This window comes from Poromitra crassiceps (genome assembly GCF_964638095.1).
Source record: "Poromitra crassiceps genome assembly, chromosome: 14".
Classification (NCBI taxonomy): Eukaryota; Metazoa; Chordata; class Actinopteri; order Beryciformes; family Melamphaidae; genus Poromitra; species Poromitra crassiceps.
The window spans coordinates 11,943,767-11,965,558 of NC_139633.1; the positions used below are offsets into that span (position 1 = coordinate 11,943,767).

Here is a 21,792-nt window from a genome sequence, read left to right on the forward strand (position 1 = left end):
TATTATTTTACATTAGCTATAAAAAGTTATCAGACCACATAGAATAGTCTAAATGTACATGGTTTGGTTAAAGAGATGGTTCAGAGATACAGTAGTTTTGTAGATTATTTTGTGCAGGCATCCAAGAAAAGACTTGGCAAGTAAACTAAGGGGAGGCACCTTTTTCCAAGCTTTGTCTTGAGAATGATTGATGGAGAAGGCACATATTTCTGTGACATCTATTACTGTACATAGGCTATGTAACTTCTATTGTATTCTATGTTATTGTATTCTATTTCATTGTATGGAACAGTCCTACGTCTCTTATAATCTTATAATGTTTGATGTTTATGTTGATATTTTTCCATGCCTGAGTATGAGCGAGCAACTGTAGCATGTCCCAATTTCCCCTCAGGGGTCAATAAAGTTATTCTGATTCTGATTCTAGGTCAAACAACTGTTTAGGGAAAACTGCTTTTTAAAGCTGGAACACCAAACATTTATTTTGTTACTTTGTTGATATTACAATACATTTGGCAATGATAGCAATGATGTTGGACTTTAAAAGCAAGTATAGGCCCATATAGTTTCTTAGAAGCATATTTTGAGTTCTGGTTTTGGGCTGACCTGGCAACCCGGAGCAGCGGGGCGAACGGGGCTACTGCACTAGTTTTTTACATAATGTTTGGTTTCTTTGTGAAATTGTGATCATCCACTATCATAACAAAGCACACGAGTCTAACCGTCTCTCTCTCTCCTCTCATGCTCTGCTCGCTCTCTGCTTTGTAAATTCATTTAAAGCTAATTGATTCCAGCAGGCTCTTCTCTCAGGCCGTCACGCTGCTCGCCGTCATGTGATGACACTGTGCGGGCTTGTTAGCGGGGGGACGGGGCACCGCTGCTCGCTGGCTGGAGGAGAGGCCCGACACGCCGCGCATTAAGCCAGCCCAAACGCTTTAACCTGCGGCAGGCTGCATCCTGTCTGACCACGCCTGCTACTAGTCTGCCTCCGTCCGGCCATGACAACCTCTGCCGCTTGAAGACATCAGAACGAACGTCTGTGGTTTTGCTGTTTTGGGACTCAATGACAAGGTTTCCTAAATGGCTGAGGAGCTTTTAATTTCATCGCCGGGGAAGATCTCATCGGTAAGTTGGAGATGTACTTTATGAATCAGGATCCAGGATCAGTTGTCTAAACCCTAAAAAAATGTTTTTTAGACACAAAGTCACTGCCAACTTAACCTTATGTGGACAAAGTGGAGCCAGGACTGTCTGGATAGGCTATTATTATTTGGTCAATGTCATTAAATGTAGGCTATGTTACCAAATCAGCTTAGAGGAACATTGGGCCTAAATGAGTTACTTTTCTTTGGATGACTTCATGACTTCTGGCAATATCTGTTTCTATGTTTGCTTGCTAATGATAAAAACTACAAAATCAATTTTCTATTGCCATCCCCACTTGATAGTTCATTTCTATTGGGCCTCTTGCTCAGGCTACATGTGTAAACCGCTCATGTTTGCTGTGTGTGTGTGTGTGTGTGTGTGTGTGTGTGTGTGTGTGTGTGTGTGTGTGTGTGTGTGTGTGTGTCTGCGTGTGTGTGTGTGTGTGTGTGTGTGTGTGTGTCTGTGTGTGTGTGACATTATGACCATGTTATAACCATGTTATGACGATGCATAGGAGACCAATGACATGGGTGCCCCATCCCCCCGGCCCCCACGTCATCATTCAGGAAGAGAACAGAGCAGTACATACCGTTATATTAGAATAGAATGTCACAACTTCACAAGCAACTTCCTTGTGTGTGTGTGTGTGTGTGTGTGTGTGTGTGTGTGTGTGTGTGTGTGTGTGTGTGTGTGTGTGTGTGTGTGTGTGTGTGTGTGTGTGTGTGTGTGTAAAAGAATAAGTGAGTGCATCTGACCATTTAACATGCAAATTAAGTTTGTGTTGGAGTCTCCTGGTTTGGCCTGGACCTGCAGGTCAAATCTGAGCTTCCTGATTTCACTCAATTAATGAAGACATTGATCGCCTTTCACTTGAATCTGTTAGAGTTACAAGAGGAGTGGAAGTCTTGTGTTAGACTGGTGCCAGAGAAATCAGTGCTTTAATGGACGCCTACCAGTAGAACTGTATTCCCATTGAGGAGCGATCCATTTAGAATATAAATATAAATATCCACCACACCAACTGTGACTGCATTGTTCAGCCTGCTGTCAGGCAACAGTCTATGCTAAAGCGTTAGCATGGAGCACCTGAGCCAATGTTGATATACCAGCAGCACATGGATGATTTTGGTCTATGTCCATGCTGATACATAATTGAAAATAATTATATAATTGTGCCTGTGTCTTTGACTGTGTGTGCGCACGCGTGTGTGCGTGTGTGTGTGTGTGTGTGTGTGTGTGTGTGTGTGTGAGAGAGAGACAGTAACTCCAGAAACTACAGGAGAAAATGTCAAGGAGGTATTTGTTTCCGTTTATCTTTCGATAAACACCCTTCTTTGACATTTTTTGTTCACTCTGCATGTTGCACACTCTTTGACACACCCTGACCCCACCCTTACACAGACTCTACCCCAAAATCACACTCCTGGCTGTTTATCCCTTTGCATCGCCTCCCTCTACCCATCCCTCACTCATGGTCCCCCATTACCGCAGGCCCAATCTGGGAACCCAGAGTCTATTTTCATTTGAAAAATCGACTCTGGGACAGCCCTACCTTTCCCCCGAGCTTCCTGTACAGTGCGTCTCTCCTGCCATGTCACTTCCTTTTCCGCCTCCGTGCTCCACTGTTTACAGTCTAAATAGCAACTTGCGCCGCGACTTTACAGTAATTTTCCACTGTTGTCGTAAGACGAGTTGACGTCTTCTATGCAGTGTGTTTATGCGTTAACGTTATTAGCGAATAGCCGAAATGGACGCGGAAAAGGAAGTGACGGTGACTTTTCCGTCACTTCCGCTATCCCTTTTCCGCGTCTATTTCGGCTATATTCACTATTAACGTTAAAACTGCATAGAAGACGTCAACTCGTCTTACAACAACAGTGGAAAATTACTGGAAAGTCATAGCACAAGTTGCTATTTAGACTGTAAACAGTGGAGCACGGACGCGGAAAAGGAAGTGACGGTGGCAGGAGAGGCGCGCTGTACAGGAAGCTGGGAAAAACAGTAGGGCTGTCCCAGAGTCTATTTTTCAAATTAAAATAGACTCTGGTTGGGTTCCCAGATTGCCGCAGGCCTTTCCCTCCCAATAGAACTCTACCTTGACATTTTGAAGTTTTGTTGGATATTGTTTCTTCACCAGATACTTCTCACATTGTGTGTTTGCCCTTCAATTTTCCTTCAACTGGCTTGTAGCCAGTCATGCTGTTTGGACGGTTGCAGTGAGGAATGTTAACAATGCTACGCCATTTTAGGAGAAACTGAAGGATTCCAAAATAAGACCTGCACCTTTTCCTCCTCAACAATAAAATTCACAGAACCATTCTCCACAATGTGACAAGTATCTGGCAAAGAAAAATAATCAACTAAACAATGTAATGTCAAGGTAAGAGATTAGGATTTTATTTTCCCGGTGGTTCTTAAATACTGGGATTTTCAGTGCCCTATGCCCTTATGTACTCCAGTATCTTTATTATGGGTTCCACCCCTTATATTACAGGTGCTACATGTACAGTAGGAGTTTACACTAACAAATTATGTTGATAAACCACTGTTTACCAGGACCATTGTTTACAGTAATTATACTAAGGTATCACATACTTAGGCTATATTTGAAATTTGACAGTGATGCTTATAATTACGCGTCATGTAGCACCTTGAAAGGCCTGCTTGGAAATTTATTTTGTGCCAATTTCTCATCCTTCCTGATATAATGTACAAAAAACAGCCCATCTCATAACATCCCTCTCCCTCCCTCCCCCCCCCCCCTCTCCCTCTCTCTAGCACCTGACCGGCTCTCTGTTAGCAGTAGCGTTCCTGACCTCCTTCGGGAGCTCCATGCTTTATGGCTACAACCTGGCTGTGGTCAACTCCCCCGCGGTGGTAAGACACACAAGCACATACACATACACACAAACGTACGCACACACATAAACGCGTGCGCGCGCACACACACACACACACACACACACACACACACACACACACACACAGGGATACCTCTGATATGGGTTTGATATGTTTAGATTGAAGCTGCGAATAGACAATATCAAGTCTCTGCATTTGGTTATTTTCCTGCCAAAACGTCTCCAAAATTCTAAGGATGGCCACTATCTGAGTTCGGTCTGAGTTTTAATAAAAAGCCAATATCAGCCTGTTTGAGAAGAGACAGAGATTCAGAGGGATATTGTGTGTGTCCATGTTTGACGGGGCGAGCGAGAGGTTGAGAGAGAGAGAGAGTGTGTGTGTGTGTGTGTGTGTGTGTTTGTATGTGTGTGTGTGTGTGTGTGTGTGTGTGTGTGTGTGTGTATGTGTGTGTGTGTGTGTGTGTGTGTGTTTGTGTGTGTGTGTGTGTGTGTGTGTTGTGGCAACTCTGATTCAATCCAAGACACATAAAACAGGTTTAAACGCCGAAGCGTTGTTTTATTCACCAAAATGAAAACTCTTCCCTTATCGGGGTATGTCCATGAAATATATATAACTAAAGTAGGCTGGGTTAGCCTGGGGCCAGTGAGGGGGTTTGCTCCCCACCACGTAGCCAGGGCTCCGTTCCTCGTTTAAGTGCTCCCGTAACGTGCCTGTGGACGAGAGGAGAGAGGGTCTGTCAGGCAACATCATTTTATGACACGAGAATGTTTAGGGAGAGGAGTGGAAATCTGACTTACCGCCCGACAGCAAGGAGCGCTTCCACCTGGAGGAAAACCGGCCACACAGTGAGCTTCAGAGCGGCGTCTGTTTTTCTAGGGCCACTGATTGGGGATCTGTTCCAGCCGGGCGCTCTGTTCCTAACAGCGCCCGGCTGCTAGCGGTCCCACTGATTCAGGACATAATTGGGGAAGTACCTATCAGTGATGACGCGTCCCAGACAGCGTTTCTGTTGGGATCCCCCTGCTCTGACGTCACTGTGGTGGCTGGCTGTCCTCCTGCTCTCACCTGTCAGGGGGTAGGCTGACGAGACTCCACACATCCTCCCCCTAAGCTCGCTGCCAGTGCGGGGAGCTTCACTTTCCCCTGCTTCATCTCGGCGTGACATGGCGTCTGCGTGTGGTATCTCTCTTCCTGGTTTGTGTTCCACTTTGAACTTATAGTTCTGAAGTTCCAAGAACCACCGCGTTACCCGCTCATTTTTATCCTTGTTCGTCGCCATCCATTTTAGGGGGGCGTGGTCCGTGATGAGGGTGAATACCCTGCCCCATAGGTAGTAGCGTAGGTAGTGAATGGCCCACTTCACCGCCAGGCATTCCTTCTCTACGGTTGAGTAGTTTCTCTCATGTTTAAGCAATTTTCTACTTATAAAGGTAACGGGGTGTTCATCCCCATCTATTACCTGCGCCAGCACTGCTCCTATTCCTGTTCCTGAGGCGTCTGTGTGTAGGATGAATGGCTTAGCGAAGTCTGGGGCTATCAGCACCGGCTCTCGGCAGAGCGCCTCCTTTAGGGCACAGAATGCGGCGTTTGTTTCCTCCGTCCATTTGACATGGTGGGGCAGCTTCTGGCGCGTTAAGTCATACAACGGGGCTGCTATGGTGGCAAAATTTTTTACAAATTTTAAATAATATGCAATCAGGCCCAGGAAGGATTTTACTTGTTTTTTCGTCCTGGGCTGGGGCCAATTTTGTATCCTCTCCACTTTGGTTATTTGGGGTTTTACGCACCCCCGGCCTATGGTGTATCCCAGGTAGTTTGTCTCTGTCCATGCCAATTTACATTTCTTGGCGTTGGCGGTGAGTCCGGCTCGGCGGAGGGCTCCCAGCACCGCTTCCAGCTGTGTCATGTGCTGCTCCCAGCTGCTGCTGTGTATGACGATATCGTCTAGATATGCCGCCGCATAAGCGCGATGGGGCCGGAGGACTCTGTCCATCAGTCGCTGAAATGTGGCCGGGGCGCCGTGTACTCCAAAGGGGAGGACGCGGTATTGAAATAGGCCGTCGGGGGTCGCGAATGCGGTTTTGGCTCTCGCCCGTCTGGTTAGGGGTACCTGCCAATAGCCTTTGGTGAGGTCCAGGGTGCTCACGAATCGAGCGGGCCCCAGCCGCTCGATTAATTCATCTACCCTTGGCATCGGGTATGCGTCAAAAGTGGATATTTCATTCAGTTTTCTAAAATCATTGCAAAACCGAAGCGTCCCGTCTGGCTTCGGCACAATGACAATGGGGCTGGACCAGGGGCTGTGGGACTCTTCTATTACGCCCAACTCGAGCATTTTCTTCACTTCGCCCCGGATGGCTTCTCTCCGGGCCTCGGGGATGCGGTAGGGCCGCTGTCGCACCACTTTTCCCGGCGTCGTCTCAATGTCGTGTTGGATAGCGTGTGTCCGTCCTGGCAGCTCGGAGAAAACATCATGACTCCTTCCTAGGAGTTCCTTGAGATCTTGTAGTTGCTCTGGCCCCAGGTCCTGTCCGATGTCCACGGGGATCGTCTGCGGTGGCCTGGGTTGTGCGAGGGTGAGGAGGGCTAGGGGGCCGGGTCTCTCGGCGTCGTGCCATGGCTTCAGAATGTTTATGTGGTATATCTGGTGGCCTTTCCTCCTCCCCGGCTGACAGACCCGGTAATTCACTGGCCCGACCTTCTCGGTTACTTCAAATGGTCCCTGCCATTTTGCCAGGAATTTGCAGTCATGGCTGGGCACCAGCACCAGGACCTTCTCTCCTACCTGGAACTGCCGGGGTTTGGCTCCCCTGTTATAGGTGCGCGCCTGGGCTGCCTGGGCTTCCTCCATGTGACTCCGTACCAGTGGCCAGACCTTTTTGGCTCTCTCCTGGAGCCGCTCCACATGTTCGATAACATTCCGGAGGGGGGAGGGCTGGCTTTCCCAGGCCTCCTTGGCCAGGTCGAGTAGGCCACGGGGGTTTCGGCCGTAGAGGAGTTCGAACGGTGAGTATCCGGTGGAGGCCTGTGGCACCTCCCGTATGGCGAACAGCACGTATGGGAGGAGTTGGTCCCAATCTTTTCCGTCCACGTCAATCAGCTTTTTTAGCATCTTTTTCAGGGTTTGGTTGAATCTCTCGACAAGTCCATCGGTCTGGGGGTGATAAACAGAAGTTCTGATACGGGTGATTTTCAGCCATTTGTATAACGCCGTCATTACTCTGGACATAAAACAGGACCCTTGGTCTGTGAGTACCTGCTCCGCTATTCCCACTCTGCTAAATAGCAGGAACAGTTCTCGAGCGACATTTTTGGCATTAGCGGTGCGTAAAGGTATTGCCTCAGGGTAACGAGTAGCATAATCCACTATTACCAGTATGTATCGGTGTCCTCGGCTGGACTTCGGGAGAGGCCCCACGATATCCATGGCCAGCCTGGAGAACGGGACCTCGATGATTGGCAGTGGAATCAGTGGGTTCCGGTACATTGGCCGGGGTGCCGTTTTCTGGCACTCGCCACAACAACGACAGAACAGTTCAATGGCTTTCTTTATGCCGGGCCAATAGAATCTGCGTAGCACTCTATCATACGTTTTTTGGACCCCTAAGTGGGCCCCCAGTTGGTGAGTGTGGGCCAAATACAACACTCTGGATACGTATGTTTTTGGTACTAACAATTGTTCTATTAAATCCCCCCCCGGAGTTTTGGCGACTCGATACAACAACCCATGTTTAACAATAAACTGGGGAAAGTTTTGTCTCACCCCGGAACAGTGCTGGCCATCGATGCCAGCGACGGCGCGGCGGCCGGCTTCCAAATTCGGATCGGCCCACTGGGCCGAGGCAAACTCTCCGCGGCCCGGAGGTCCAGGGTCGTCCGGGAGCGGAAACTCCGCGAAAGGGTCCTCGTCGAGAGGAGGCGTGTCCGACTCGGCTGGCCGGGTTGGACCGTCTTCCGCGGCTGATGTTTCGGACTGCGGTCCGTCTGATCCCGGCCGGAAGGCTGGGCAGGCCAGGCGCGGCCGGGCCATCCTTTTTCCCCTCGGTTTCTCTCGTCGGGGCTTCTCCGGCCGACGACCGTGACTCCAGTACCGGCTGAATAGGGGGCAGTCGGTGCCTATCAGGAGCGGGACCGGGAGGTTGGGCACCACGCCGGCGGCTACTTTTACGTCGCCTTTCGGGGTCTGGACCCGTATATAACTGACCGGATAGCTCTTCACGTCCCCGTGGACGCACGTCACCGGCATTGTCTCTGTAGTGAGGACCTCCACGAGGTCAGCCCGCACGAGCGTCACCACACTACCGGAGTCTAGGAGGGCGTGGGTGTCGATGCGGCCCACCCGGACCGGCAGTGTCGCCTGCTGGCGAGGGGCTCCTCCGGTGTGGAGGGAGGGCCGTGGTTCGTCTCCGGCGGCGGAAGGCATCGACACATCCCGGTCGGGGCAGGACCAGGAGAGGTGGTCCTCTTGTCCGCAGACATAGCACCTCCTCAGCTGCCGACTCCCTCGGTCGGCCTGGGCACGAGGGTCCCTCTGGGTCGGGGGCTGTAGCGGCGGTGGCCGGCGTCGGCTGTCTCGGCTGGGTCTGTCGGCTATGGCGGGCTTTCGGAGGGGCTCGTTCTGCGTGTGGCGCATCATGTCGGCGCTGACTTGGTGGTTCTCTAGCAAGGCCACCAATGCGTTCAGCGATGAGGGGCTCACCTGGGCAGCATATTTTCGGGCGTCGGGCGGCAAGGAGCGGATACATCTGTCTATTACGAGGCGTTCTATCCACGTGGGCTCCCCGGTGGAGGTGAGCCAACTCTGGGTGAGCCTCAGCAAATCGGCGACTTGGGAGCGGGGCGGTTGGTCCGGGGTGTACCTCCAGCCATGGTACCTTTGTGCGCGAGCAGGAAGGCTGTAGCCGTAACTGGCGAGGATGGCGGTGCGCAGCTTCACAAAGTCGCGGGCCTCTCCCATGGACATGTCCCGGCAAACCCTCTGTGCCTGGCCCGTGAGGAAGGGCGCGATGATGCCTCCCCAGTGGGCTGCGGGCCATCCCTCTCGCACCGCCGTTCTTTCGAAGAGCTCCATGTATGCCTCGATATCATCGTCGGGGGTCTGCTTAGTGAGGACATCTCCTGGAGCCCGGGAAGTCGAGCCGTCTTTCTCTATTTTTTTTATCAGTTCGTGTACTGCCTGCTGTAGGTCAGTTTGGCTTTGGATTAGGGCCACCAGAGCCTGTGCTTGCTCCATGGTGCGTGCGGTTGGCGTTGAATCAGAGTGCCTGCATTCTCCACCACTTGTGGCAACTCTGATTCAATCCAAGACACATAAAACAGGTTTAAACGCCGAAGCGTTGTTTTATTCACCAAAATGAAAACTCTTCCCTTATCGGGGTATGTCCATGAAATATATATAACTAAAGTAGGCTGGGTTAGCCTGGGGCCAGTGAGGGGGTTTGCTCCCCACCACGTAGCCAGGGCTCCGTTCCTCGTTTAAGTGCTCCCGTAACGTGCCTGTGGACGAGAGGAGAGAGGGTCTGTCAGGCAACATCATTTTATGACACGAGAATGTTTAGGGAGAGGAGTGGAAATCTGACTTACCGCCCGACAGCAAGGAGCGCTTCCACCTGGAGGAAAACCGGCCACACAGTGAGCTTCAGAGCGGCGTCTGTTTTTCTAGGGCCACTGATTGGGGATCTGTTCCAGCCGGGCGCTCTGTTCCTAACAGCGCCCGGCTGCTAGTGTAGGATGTATAAACTGAGGCACCCCTATATATTTAATTTAGAGAGGATATTCATTCCTGGAATCATTTTCATTTCAAGTTTCATTCTGTTCAGTTGTTTATTGTTCAGTAGCTCTGTTTGATCTAGAAATGTGGTATAGAACAGTTGTGTGTGTAGACCAGCAGGTGGCAGTATAATCACCGTTTCTGGCGAATTCGTTTGGTCATGTGAAGAAGTGGGGCCGTCCACTTCCTGTTGTATACTGAATCACCGTGACAGACACACAGCTTGTTGAAAGCACACAGTAAAAGTGTATAAACCATATTTTCCAGGTGAGCTACTTTGGGAAACAGGGTAAAACTGGGTAGATAACTAAGTTAGTAGTGTGTACAGACTATTTGGTGCAAGTAGTGAATAGTTTCCAACTGTTTATTGAGGATCAAAAAAACGTTAGCATACGAGCTAATTAACGTTAGCATACGGGCTAATTAGCATTTCAGTACTCTGAGAGGAGCCATGTTGTGTTGTTAGCTATGCTAATTAGCATCATGAGTACTAACCAGTGGGTGAATGTTCTAGCTAACATAGTAAGCTGGTTGGGAATGGTACAGAGGTACAGTGAAAACTATATAGCTGGTGTGTTAAATGCTATAAAAGGTTAATGTAACTAAATGCTTTGTATTGACGCTATACTGTATTGATCTAGAAGACTGATATTTGGAGACTATTTTATTTGGTTGTTTATTATTTAATTGACATGTTTATGTTGTGAATTCCTGTTGTATACTGAATCACCGTGACAGACACACAGCTTGTTGAAAGCACACAGTAAAAGTGTATAAACCATATTTTCCAGATGTTGTGTCTTAATTGACCTTCGGACGGGCAACATACTTTGGCGAGCCAGCCCAGGAGGTGGTCTTTTTGAGTCAAGCAGAGAAGAAGAGGGACCATCTCCATTCAATCGAACCCTGAACAAGCCACAGAGACCCTCACAGACAACATGGAGCTGGATGAACTTCAAGAGAGTGCAAGTACAGCACTCGGTTGTCTTCAGCAAAGCCAGTTGTTGGATGCCTGTGTGTTCCTGGGCATTGTAAAGGATGACGATGAAGAAAATGCTCAAAAAAGCAAAAGAGCTCTCATCAGGTTGGTGGAACGGAAGCTCGACACCGTGGAGCGTGAGAAAGAGGAAGAGGAAGCTAAGCGGTATATCGAGAACCTCTTATCTTTCATTGAGGGTGTTGAAGTTAAAGGGGATCAAGATATCCCTGAATTGGAGCCCCTAGATAAGGAAAAGGCCCAAGAAGCGCCAGTGGAAGAAATCAAAGTGTCCAGTGCGAGACTGAAGATTTCTGATCCTCCCTCAGATTCTCCCATGCATCCCTTCACCCAAAACAAAGTCCCTGAAGTCACTATACGTAGAGAATTCCGCATAAGTGGCCAGGTGGGTGAAAGTGGACAGCGAGACAGACTCTCGTATACAAATCTAATGCACCAGATTGAGTCGGGGCTTCGGAAAGGCTATCAGGAATCAGAAATAATTGATGCTGTCATTAGGGCTATTAGCCCGGGACTAAAGCTGCGTGATATGTTAGAAATCAAATCTGACTTAACCCTCCCAATACTGAAAACGATCCTGAAGGGACATTATAAGGAAGAGGATAGTTCCGATTTATATCAGAAACTGATCACTATCTCTCAAGACCAAAGAGAATCTGCCCAGAACTTTTTGTTCAGAGCCATTGAGCTCAAGGATAGATTGCTTTTTACATCCAGAGAGGAAGGTGCTGGGCAGCAATACAACCCAGAGTTAATCAGGAAGAAATTCCTCAGGTCAGTTGGGACAGGGCTTTTAAGTGACAGTATTAAGTTCCAAATTAAACCTTATCTAGATGATGTCACAGTCACAGACGAAATGCTGATTGAACGGATTAACGAAGCCGCCAGTTTAGAACAAGAGCGACAGCAGAAACTAAAAAAACAAACCGCCCCAAAGCAACCTAGAGTCAATGAGTTACAGTACAGTCCTCCAGTTGATGTTATGGAGCATGCCCACTGCAGCCAAAAGACGATAACCCCAACTCTAGCAGCTGCGTCTGCCGAGAAGGCCCAGACAAAACCTTTAAAAGGCACAGCCAAGGCCCCACGAGACTCTGAACTCCATGCCATGGTTGCAGAACTGAAAACAGAAATGGCAGAGATGAAAAAGATGTTTCAAGGATCTGTGGAAAATAACAACAGACAATGGGGGCAAAGGACTGACAGAGGGACAAGGAGGAGAGGCTGCAGGCCATGTCAGGAGGAAGGAACAGGTGACAGCTGTGATCATTGCTTTAAGTGTGGGCAGGGGGGACACGTCGCCCGTGGATGTAGATTCCAGCAACAGGGTCGTCAGGGAAACGGGAGAGAGTCACTGCCTCGGGACCACCAGTGACTCCTACATCTGTGTCCCAGCCACCCACTCCCAAACACTGCCAATGCTGCAGCAAAAAGGAAGGCGCAGGACAGAGACTAAAAAAATGCAAAAACTGTAACACTGCCCACTACTGTTCTACAACCTGTCAAAGAGAGCACTGGAATGAGCATCAACCATTGTGCAGCGCTATTAGCCAGTTAGAGGAAAATAAGTCACAGAAAGACAAAGCCAGGTTAGCCTGCTTTGAAGCTAACAATGTAAATTATCTTCCTCCACAACAGCACAAAAAAACTCACCAGTCTAATTGGCAAAAGATGTATGGTGCAGTGTAGTCTAGATAACGTACCTGTCTCAGCCTTGTGGGACACGGGAGCTCAGGCCAGCATAGTCAATGAAACTTGGAGATGTAAGCATTTACCCCACACTAGTGTGAGAGGCCTTGAAGAGCTCCTAGGGCATGACACTTTGACTGGGAGGGCAGCAAATCAAACAGCCATACCATTCACAGGCTGGATAGCTGTTGAATTCAAGTTAAATAGCCAGACAGGCTCCAGTCCAAGCTTACAGGTCCCTATTTTAGTGTCCAGTGACCCAAATGTAGCTGAGGACCCGATAATCGGGTTCAATGTAATCGAGGAACTGATTAAAGAGCACCCAGAGGGTGAGATGCAGCATGGGGTGCATATGGCTGGAGTAATCAGTGCAGCTTTAAAAATTGACCCCAGCACAACTAGCACCTTTATTGAGCTGATTTCTGCAGATTATTCAGACTCTGAGGGAGCCATGGTTAGAACAGGCAGGAAACGAACAATATTACCTCCAGGGCAAACAATCACAGTCCACTGTCAGTCACATCTGGGCCAAATTGAGAGAGAGACTGTAATGCTGTTCACCCCTGAAGAAAAACCATATTGGCCAGAAGGCTTACACATCGATGAAGTCCTCGTCACAGTGAAGCGAGGTAGCTCCTGCCGAATACCAGTATCTGTGACAAACCTCACAAAACATACCATGACCCTTGACCCCCGCGAGTGCTTGGGGCATATTGATACAGTCAAAGCGGTCTACCCAGCTGCCGTACAGCCAGTGACTGGGAGCGTAAATCTAACCAATACCGACAACATCAACGCATCACAACAGAAGACAAACGAGACAAATCTACAGCGTGAGGAGGTTGAAATGGAAAACACAGACAATGCAACTGAGTTCTGGGACCCTCCCATAGACCTCAATCACCTCTCCAGTGAAGAACAGACTGTAGTAAGAAAAATGCTGAGGGAAGAGTGTAATGCTTTTGCCAAAGACAGTGATGATGTGGGTTGTATCCCCTCACTCAAAATGCACATTACACTCAAAGATAACACCCCAGTACAAAAAACATACATCTCTGTCCCAAAACATTTGCACAAGGAGGTGAAGGAATATGTGCAAGACCTTCTCAACAGGGGGTGGATAAAACAGTCAAGATCTCCATATTCCTCCCCCATTGTATGTGTGAGAAAAAAAGATGGAAGTTTAAGATTATGCTGTGACTACCGTGAACTCAATCGTAAATCAGTCCCGGACAGACACCCGTTACCCCGGATCCAAGACATGCTAGACAGCCTGAGTGGCAGCTCCTGGTTCTCGGTTTTGGATCAGGGGAGAGCTTACCATCAGGGTTTCCTCGACGAGGGGAGCCGCCCTCTCACCGCCTTCATAACACCCTGGGGACTTTATGAGTGGGTGAGGATTCCCTTCGGGTTAAGCTCCGCCCCTGCTGAGTTCCAGCGCAGTATGGAACAGTGTCTGTGGGGTTTGAGGGATGAGGTCTGTCAACCGTACCTGGACGATAATTTGGTACACAGCAAATCGCTCACCGAACATGTCCAAAATGTCCAGACGGTGTTGAAAAGATACCAGAGGCATGGCATCAAACTCACACCCAAGAAATGTGAATTATTCAAAGAGAAGGTGAGATTTCTTGGTAGGATTGTGTCAAAAGACGGACATTGCATGGATCCAGCAGAGGTCGCTCCTGTGCAAGCCCTTAAAGAGAGACGTCCAGCTACAATAGGAGAGCTCCGGCAAGTCTTGGGGTTTCTAACCTACTACAGATCCTACATAAAGAACTTTTCACGTATTGCCAAGCCGCTTTATGATCTGCTGTCCACCTCACCAACTGAGACTCCAGCACCGACTCCGTCAAAATCTGCAAAGAAAAACATACAGAAAGTAACAAGAGGCCAGCTTCCAAGCAAAACCCCGATCACCTGGACAGACCAACACCACCAGGTAGTGACATATCTAGTAGATTGTTTGTCCCACCCTCCAGTGTTAGGTTATCCAAATTTCAATCAAGAGTTTACCCTGCACTGCGATGCATCACAGGAAGGCCTCGGGGCTGTACTTTATCAGCGCCAAGATAGCAAACTCCGTGTTATAGCCTATGGATCTAGAACTCTTAGTCCCGCAGAGAAAAATTACCATTTCCACTCTGGTAAACTCGAGTTTTTAGCATTAAAGTGGGCAATTTGTGAACGCTTTAGGGACTATCTGTATCATGCACCATCGTTTCTAGTTTATACAGATAATAATCCCCTTACTTACGTTCTTACCACTGCCAGACTAAATGCCACAGGTCAGAGATGGGTGTCAGAGTTGGCTGATTTTAATTTTACGATTAAGTATCGGCCTGGTAAAGCTAATGCGGACGCAGACGGGCTATCCAGGATGCCTTTAGACATAGATAGGTATATGTCACAGTGTACAGAAGCCATCAGTCAAGACACAGTAGGTGCTGCACGTCAAGCTATCCTCGCCCAGCAAGAGGAGCCTATTCCTCTTCTTAGTTGTATGTCTTTTAGTGTTATGGAGAGCCAAGCTGAATCAGACAGACTCTTGAACTCAGTGCAGCCCATACCTAGAGATAAAATCAGAGAAGAACAATTAAAAGATCCAGTTGTGGGGAAGGTTTTGAGCTGGAAAGCGAAGAATAACAGACCAAGTGAGAAAGCATGTCAGTCAGAAAGTATGGAAGTGAAGGCATTGCTCAGAGAATGGAATAAACTACACATTGAGACAGATGGTACATTGTATCGCAAAACAAGCACTAGGTGTCAACTTGTGCTCCCTAAGGTGTACCAGCCCCTAGTCTTTAGAGAGTTGCATCAGGACATGGGTCACCTTGGCACAGAAAGAACACTTAGTTTGATTAGAGATCGTTTTTATTGGCCCAAGATGCAGCGAGATGTTGAGCATTTTGTAATGAGAAAATGCGAGTGCCTGAAAAAAAGAAAGCCAAATAGACCAACTCGGGCACCAATGTCAAGCATCAAAACTACTCGACCCTTTGAGTTAGTATCTGTTGATTTTCTCCACCTAGAAAAGTGTAAGGGGGGTTACGAGTATATACTGGTCGTAATGGACCATTATACTCGTTTTTCTCAAGCATACGCCACAACCAACAAATCAGCAAAGACAGTGGCTGACAAGATATTCAACGAGTTTGCTTTGAAATTCGGTTTCCCGGAGAAGATCCACCATGATATGGGTCGGGAGTTTGAGAACCATCTCCTTAAGCGCCTGAAAGAGCAGTGCGGTGTCAAAGGCTCCCACACTACACCGTACCACCCGCAGGGAAACGGACAGCTCGAAAGATTTAATCGGACTTTACTTTCCATGCTCAGAACTCTTACAGAGGAGCAGAAAACAGACTGGAAAAGTCATCTCCCAAAAGTTCTGCATGCATATAATTGTACTGTCAACGACGCTACTGGGTTCTCTCCTTTCTATCTGCTGTTTGGCAGGCACCCTAGATTGCCAGTGGATCTACTGTTTGGCACACAAGCAGCAAACCAGCAGGGTTCCTACCAAGATTTTGTGGACAAGTGGAGGGAGCGAATGGCAGAGGCCTACCAGATTGCGTCTAGGTCAGCCGAGAAGTCTGCATTGAGGGGTAAAGCGCAGTACGAGAGGAAACTTTATGGGGCAGATTTAACTCAAGGCAGTAGAGTTCTGGTAAGAAATATGAGTGAGAGGGGAGGTCCGGGCAAGATTCGTTCCTATTGGGAAGATGAGATCTATGTCGTCATAGGCCGTAAAGGGCAGGATAGTCCGGTATTTGAAGTAAAACCTGAGAGTGGTAAAGGCAGGGTAAAAGTACTGCACAGGAATTTATTGTTGCCCTGTGATTACCTACCTGTGACAACACATAGCCCAAATCAGCCACCTAAGAATAAAAATAATCATAAGAGCAGGCCCCATCCCCAGTGCCATCAGTCAAACCCCCAAATAGGAAGTGAGTATGACTCTGATGAGGATTTTGAAGCAGGCTACATGACAGGACTAGCCAGACACTACATAGAGCCCACTCTCAACCCAGCTGCACCAGAGTTTAATCCGTCCACAGGAAGGCAGTTGTACTCCCCAACCCAACTAGTAGAGCAGGGGGACCTAGCTGCAGATGAGCAGGCAGGGCCTGAACTAGAGGTACAACCGGGACAAACTGTTGAGGAAGAGGATGGTAGTGATTCTGTAGTGAGGAGTGACAGTGAGGAGGAGGTGTCTGCTGGAGACAATGAAGAGGATGAGATGGCAGATGAGGAGCAAGAGAGAGAGACAATGGAGCATGGCCCTGGTGGTGAAGAGGAGGAGGATGGTCCTACAGAGGATAACACGGAGGACACAGAAACTGTGAGGAATCATCCAGAAAGAGAAAGACGCCAGCCACTCACTTTAACATATGACACCCTGGGTAAGCCCAGTTACAGCAGTAGAGCGAATGGAGTAACTCTGGACGGTTATTGGAGACCATGGTGGAGGAGGGATGTTTAAAGACTGAAACAGGAAAATATAGGAGCTCTCTTGAAAAACAAAAGGAATAATAATACAGTTGATGGACTTTGAATCTCAACAGGGGTACGAAGGATTGGCCGTAATGTACCAGTGATTAGAGACGTTTGAGTATGTTGAGTAATGGGTTTGGGAAGATGAAAAAGAATTGTGAAAGAACCCACTCCAGAGACTCTTTAGTTGTATTCATGTGTGTAGACACAATACCACAGATGGACACTATGACAAAGTCATTACAGTAGGTTTCATAGTGCACGATGGACCTGACTGATAACTATGGTACTGAATAAGGGAATAAGTACTATGGAGCGGTGTATGCATTTATTATGTGGGATTTGTTCATCTGATGGTTCCCTGGTAATGAATACAATTGTAGATTGTAACTCCTAAGTTACCTGTATTTCAATTGTCGGGACGACATTTTTCAAGAGGGGGAGAGTGTAGGATGTATAAACTGAGGCACCCCTATATATTTAATTTAGAGAGGATATTCATTCCTGGAATCATTTTCATTTCAAGTTTCATTCTGTTCAGTTGTTTATTGTTCAGTAGCTCTGTTTGATCTAGAAATGTGGTATAGAACAGTTGTGTGTGTAGACCAGCAGGTGGCAGTATAATCACCGTTTCTGGCGAATTCGTTTGGTCATGTGAAGAAGTGGGGCCGTCCACTTCCTGTTGTATACTGAATCACCGTGACAGACACACAGCTTGTTGAAAGCACACAGTAAAAGTGTATAAACCATATTTTCCAGGTGAGCTACTTTGGGAAACAGGGTAAAACTGGGTAGATAACTAAGTTAGTAGTGTGTACAGACTATTTGGTGCAAGTAGTGAATAGTTTCCAACTGTTTATTGAGGATCAAAAAAACGTTAGCATACGAGCTAATTAACGTTAGCATACGGGCTAATTAGCATTTCAGTACTCTGAGAGGAGCCATGTTGTGTTGTTAGCTATGCTAATTAGCATCATGAGTACTAACCAGTGGGTGAATGTTCTAGCTAACATAGTAAGCTGGTTGGGAATGGTACAGAGGTACAGTGAAAACTATATAGCTGGTGTGTTAAATGCTATAAAAGGTGAATGTAACTAAATGCTTTGTATTGACGCTATACTGTATTGATCTAGAAGACTGATATTTGGAGACTATTTTATTTGGTTGTTTATTATTTAATTGACATGTTTATGTTGTGAATTCCTGTTGTATACTGAATCACCGTGACAGACACACAGCTTGTTGAAAGCACACAGTAAAAGTGTATAAACCATATTTTCCAGATGTTGTGTCTTAATTGACCTTCGGACGGGCAACACTAGCGGTCCCACTGATTCAGGACATAATTGGGGAAGTACCTATCAGTGATGACGCGTCCCAGACAGCGTTTCTGTTGGGATCCCCCTGCTCTGACGTCACTGTGGTGGCTGGCTGTCCTCCTGCTCTCACCTGTCAGGGGGTAGGCTGACGAGACTCCACAGTGTGTGTGTGTGTGTGTGTGTGTGTGTGTGTGTGTGTGTGTGTGTGTGTGTGTGTGTGTGTGTGTGTGTGTGTGTGTGTGTGTGTGTGTGTGTGTGTGTGTGTGTGAGTGTGTGTGTGTGTGTGCGTGTGAGTGAAGGGCCGTTTGTTGTGAAGAATGTGAGCTGGATGACATACAGGACTCGTCTTTATCAGAAGGAATGCAGCTTGGCCCAGTGAGAATGACTGTACAGTGTAGGATGCACTGTCCACCACCAGGGGCGGAGAGAGTACCAAAATATCAAGTAGCCTACAGTAGAAGTAGAACTAATAATACTTTACAGAGAATTTACTATAGTAGAAAGACAACTGTCAGTGTAAACATCTCCTCAAGTAGCCACCCAAAAAGTACCTAATTTAAAATATAGCAAAAGTTATTGAGTTATTTTAAGAAAAGGTTTACCGCTAACAAGAGCTAACAATTTGCTGTTGCATTTGTTGGTGACAAGGATATGACTTCACTCAGCTTCTTAATCAAACAACAAAGTCAAACTAATTTCATTATTACTTTAAGACGATCTTCATCCAGAGGTTTGGGACAGTAGATCTTCAGTAGCCTACTAACTGTTTAGCCAATTTTAAGCAAACTTTTGAATTGTTTAGAAAGGGTTGAAGCAAACACGCAAACTTCCTGATCATAGCCTATGTAGGGTACAAAGCTAACTTCCGGCTATCTTGCTAGTAAGCTTGTGGCTAGCAGCTTCATGGCAGCTAAAGGATATTTAAGGAGGTTTTTCCCTCTCGGACACAAATGCTTGTTTAAAAAACATAACAGGCAAAAGTCAAAGTTTAGGCCAAGTTATAATGCATAGGCAGAAGAGAGTAGAGATAATAGATTAAAATCATATCTGTAGGGAAGTTACGTTGTTGCAGTAGCAAAAAGTAATTGGATGCAGAAAACCGAATATAAATAAGAATAGAGCAAATGGGTATTTAAATATAAAACAACTGTCAACTATAACTGTCAATTATGGCACTAGAACGTAGGCTTATTACTGCAAGCAGAAATCAAAAAATGAAGATACTGTATGAAATAGAAGCATGTGTGCCTGCGGTGCAAAACAACAGCAGCAGAGCAGTGCCAAGACAAATATGTAGGGCCTAATATACATCAAATATTAAATACTGTACATGCGTTCTCTGTAGGGGTGTCACGATACACTCAGTTCACGATACGATACGTATCACGATACTGGGTTCACGATAACGATACGATACGATACGATTTTAACAATATTTTTTTAAACTTGAATAATGACAATATATGACTGGAAAAGTAGTATTTTATTTGAAATGCACAAATACAAAACATGCTGTTGTGGGAAATTGTTATTACAATAACAACTAGAAAAAATATGAGATTGGCGATAAGGCTTATCTTGAAATAGAATGAGTTACACCGTCACTTAGATTTACTTTGAACTAAAAGGTTTCTCAGCAGTATAAATTCTCATTATGCATCTTCAGTTTTTCTTCAAACTCAAACAACAAGACTTTTCTTAGTCTATTTTTTATGCATCTTCAGTTTTTCCTGTCAAGTAAACAGTTTTGCCAGAAACTCAATTGAATGGTTTCTCTCCTGTATAACTTCTCATGTGTCTCTTCAGAGACTTGTTCAACTGAACTACTTTCCACACATTGAACTTCAACAAACAAAGACGTTTCTTTGTCTACTTTTGAAAAAAAAAAAAAAAAAATTTTTTTTTTTTTTTTATTTTTTTTCACGATATGAGATTTCATCTCAACGATACATATCGTGACGTTTTACTATCGCGAAATTTCGTGGGACGATATATTGTGACACCCCTAGTTCTCTGTCAAGCTTCTTTATTGCCAATCACACTATTGACTATTCCCATTCTTCTTTTAGTCAAATAATTTGAGACTGTGTGTGTTAAGATTGACTGAAAAATCCCTAAGACTGTCACTTATTGTATTGTTTAACAGAATTGTTAAACAATATCTACAAGTAAAGAATTTTTTTTGTGACGATAGGGAGAGAAGGATCCTCGTTCATTCTGCCATTTCTGTGGTGAGAAAACTGGTGTCACAAAACATAAAAACACTGTTGAAATATTACACCATAACATTGTTAACGCCAAATTCGGAACAACAAAGGAAACTATGACTAAGTGACAGAGATGCTCACAAGTCATTTTTTGCAAGTCCAAGTCAAGTCTCAAGTATTTGAGCTCAAGTCCAAGTCAAGTCTGAAGTCTCTTATGAATGCGCGTTCTATCATCTGCTGCATGCCATCTGGTCTGCTTAGAACACTGCATAGCTACAACTAAGGAATTCAAAGCATTAAAAGCAATAAAAAAATCAAGATTGTTCACAAGTCCCAAACCTCAAGTCCAAATCAAGTCTCAAGTCTTTGAGGACAAGTCTCAAGTCAAGTCTCAAGTCACTGTGTGTGCAACTCAAGTCCGAGTCTCAAGTCCAAGTCCCCATCTCTGCTAAGTGACTGTCTGTGTCCATTATGACAACTGTAACTAACACACTCCGAGTACGCACAGTATGCCATTTAGTCAATAGGATCCACGTTGTTTTTTTGTACTTTTCCTGGATAAAAAAAAAAGTTTAAAAATGTAAAAGATACCAGTGGAGTAGGCTACTGGGATCTTCCCACTTGGTTGGCTGGGATAGATGCCGATCCAACCCGACTCGTGCCCTCTCGTGCTAAACTGATTAGGAGGCGGAGGTCAAAAAGGAGCTTGGGAATGTGATTAGTTGAAAATGTCAGAGTGAGGAAAAAAAGACGAGAGCGACATATTTGGTCTTGTGAAAGCAGGGTGACTTGGCCACATGATACAAAGTTTGGGCTGTGAAACTGCCTTATCTGGAAGGCTTTCTGATTGGCTATAGGTGAGGCATGATCGAGGCTTTCTGATTGGTCATATGGATGTTTAGTCATAATGGAAGATAAAGTGTATAGCATACACTAGTGTCCTCTAGAGAGAGAGTGGCGTCAGCGGAGGACCAAAATGCGTGACTCATTAGCCAATGAACAGCCAGGAAGGGGTCTCGCGCTACTTTTGAATGCTAAAATAAAGCTGATAATGTACAATTTGATTCTAAAAAAAAAAAAAAAAAAAACGTACAAAGTACAACACAAACTGTCCATTTTGTTACAACTCGACAGTGCTGCTGAATCCAGGACCTTACTTCCTGGAACTCTTGAGAGTAAAAAACTGGTCCATTGGAGTGAATGGAGATGTTGCGACTCTTCTATATATACGGCTCTGGCATACACTATATCATCCATAGAGCTAAACATCCATATAGCCAACCACTATACTAGCCCTTGGTGATATAC

General features: G+C 46.4%; 1 protein-coding gene across 1 annotated transcript in view; it reads left to right on the forward strand.

The window, feature by feature from the left end:
* Window positions 1–1,080: 1,080 nt before the first annotated feature.
* The window catches only part of slc2a15a (solute carrier family 2 member 15a), a gene marked incomplete at its 5' end in the record, with an annotated part of 35,403 nt that continues 14,691 nt past the window's right edge, over window positions 1,081–21,792 (forward strand). Inside the window, 2 exons of the mRNA XM_083650866.1 lie at window positions 1,081–1,125; window positions 3,925–4,023. Of these exons, the coding sequence (XP_083506992.1) occupies window positions 1,081–1,125; window positions 3,925–4,023 (144 nt within the window). The remainder of the gene's footprint in view (window positions 1,126–3,924; window positions 4,024–21,792) is intronic.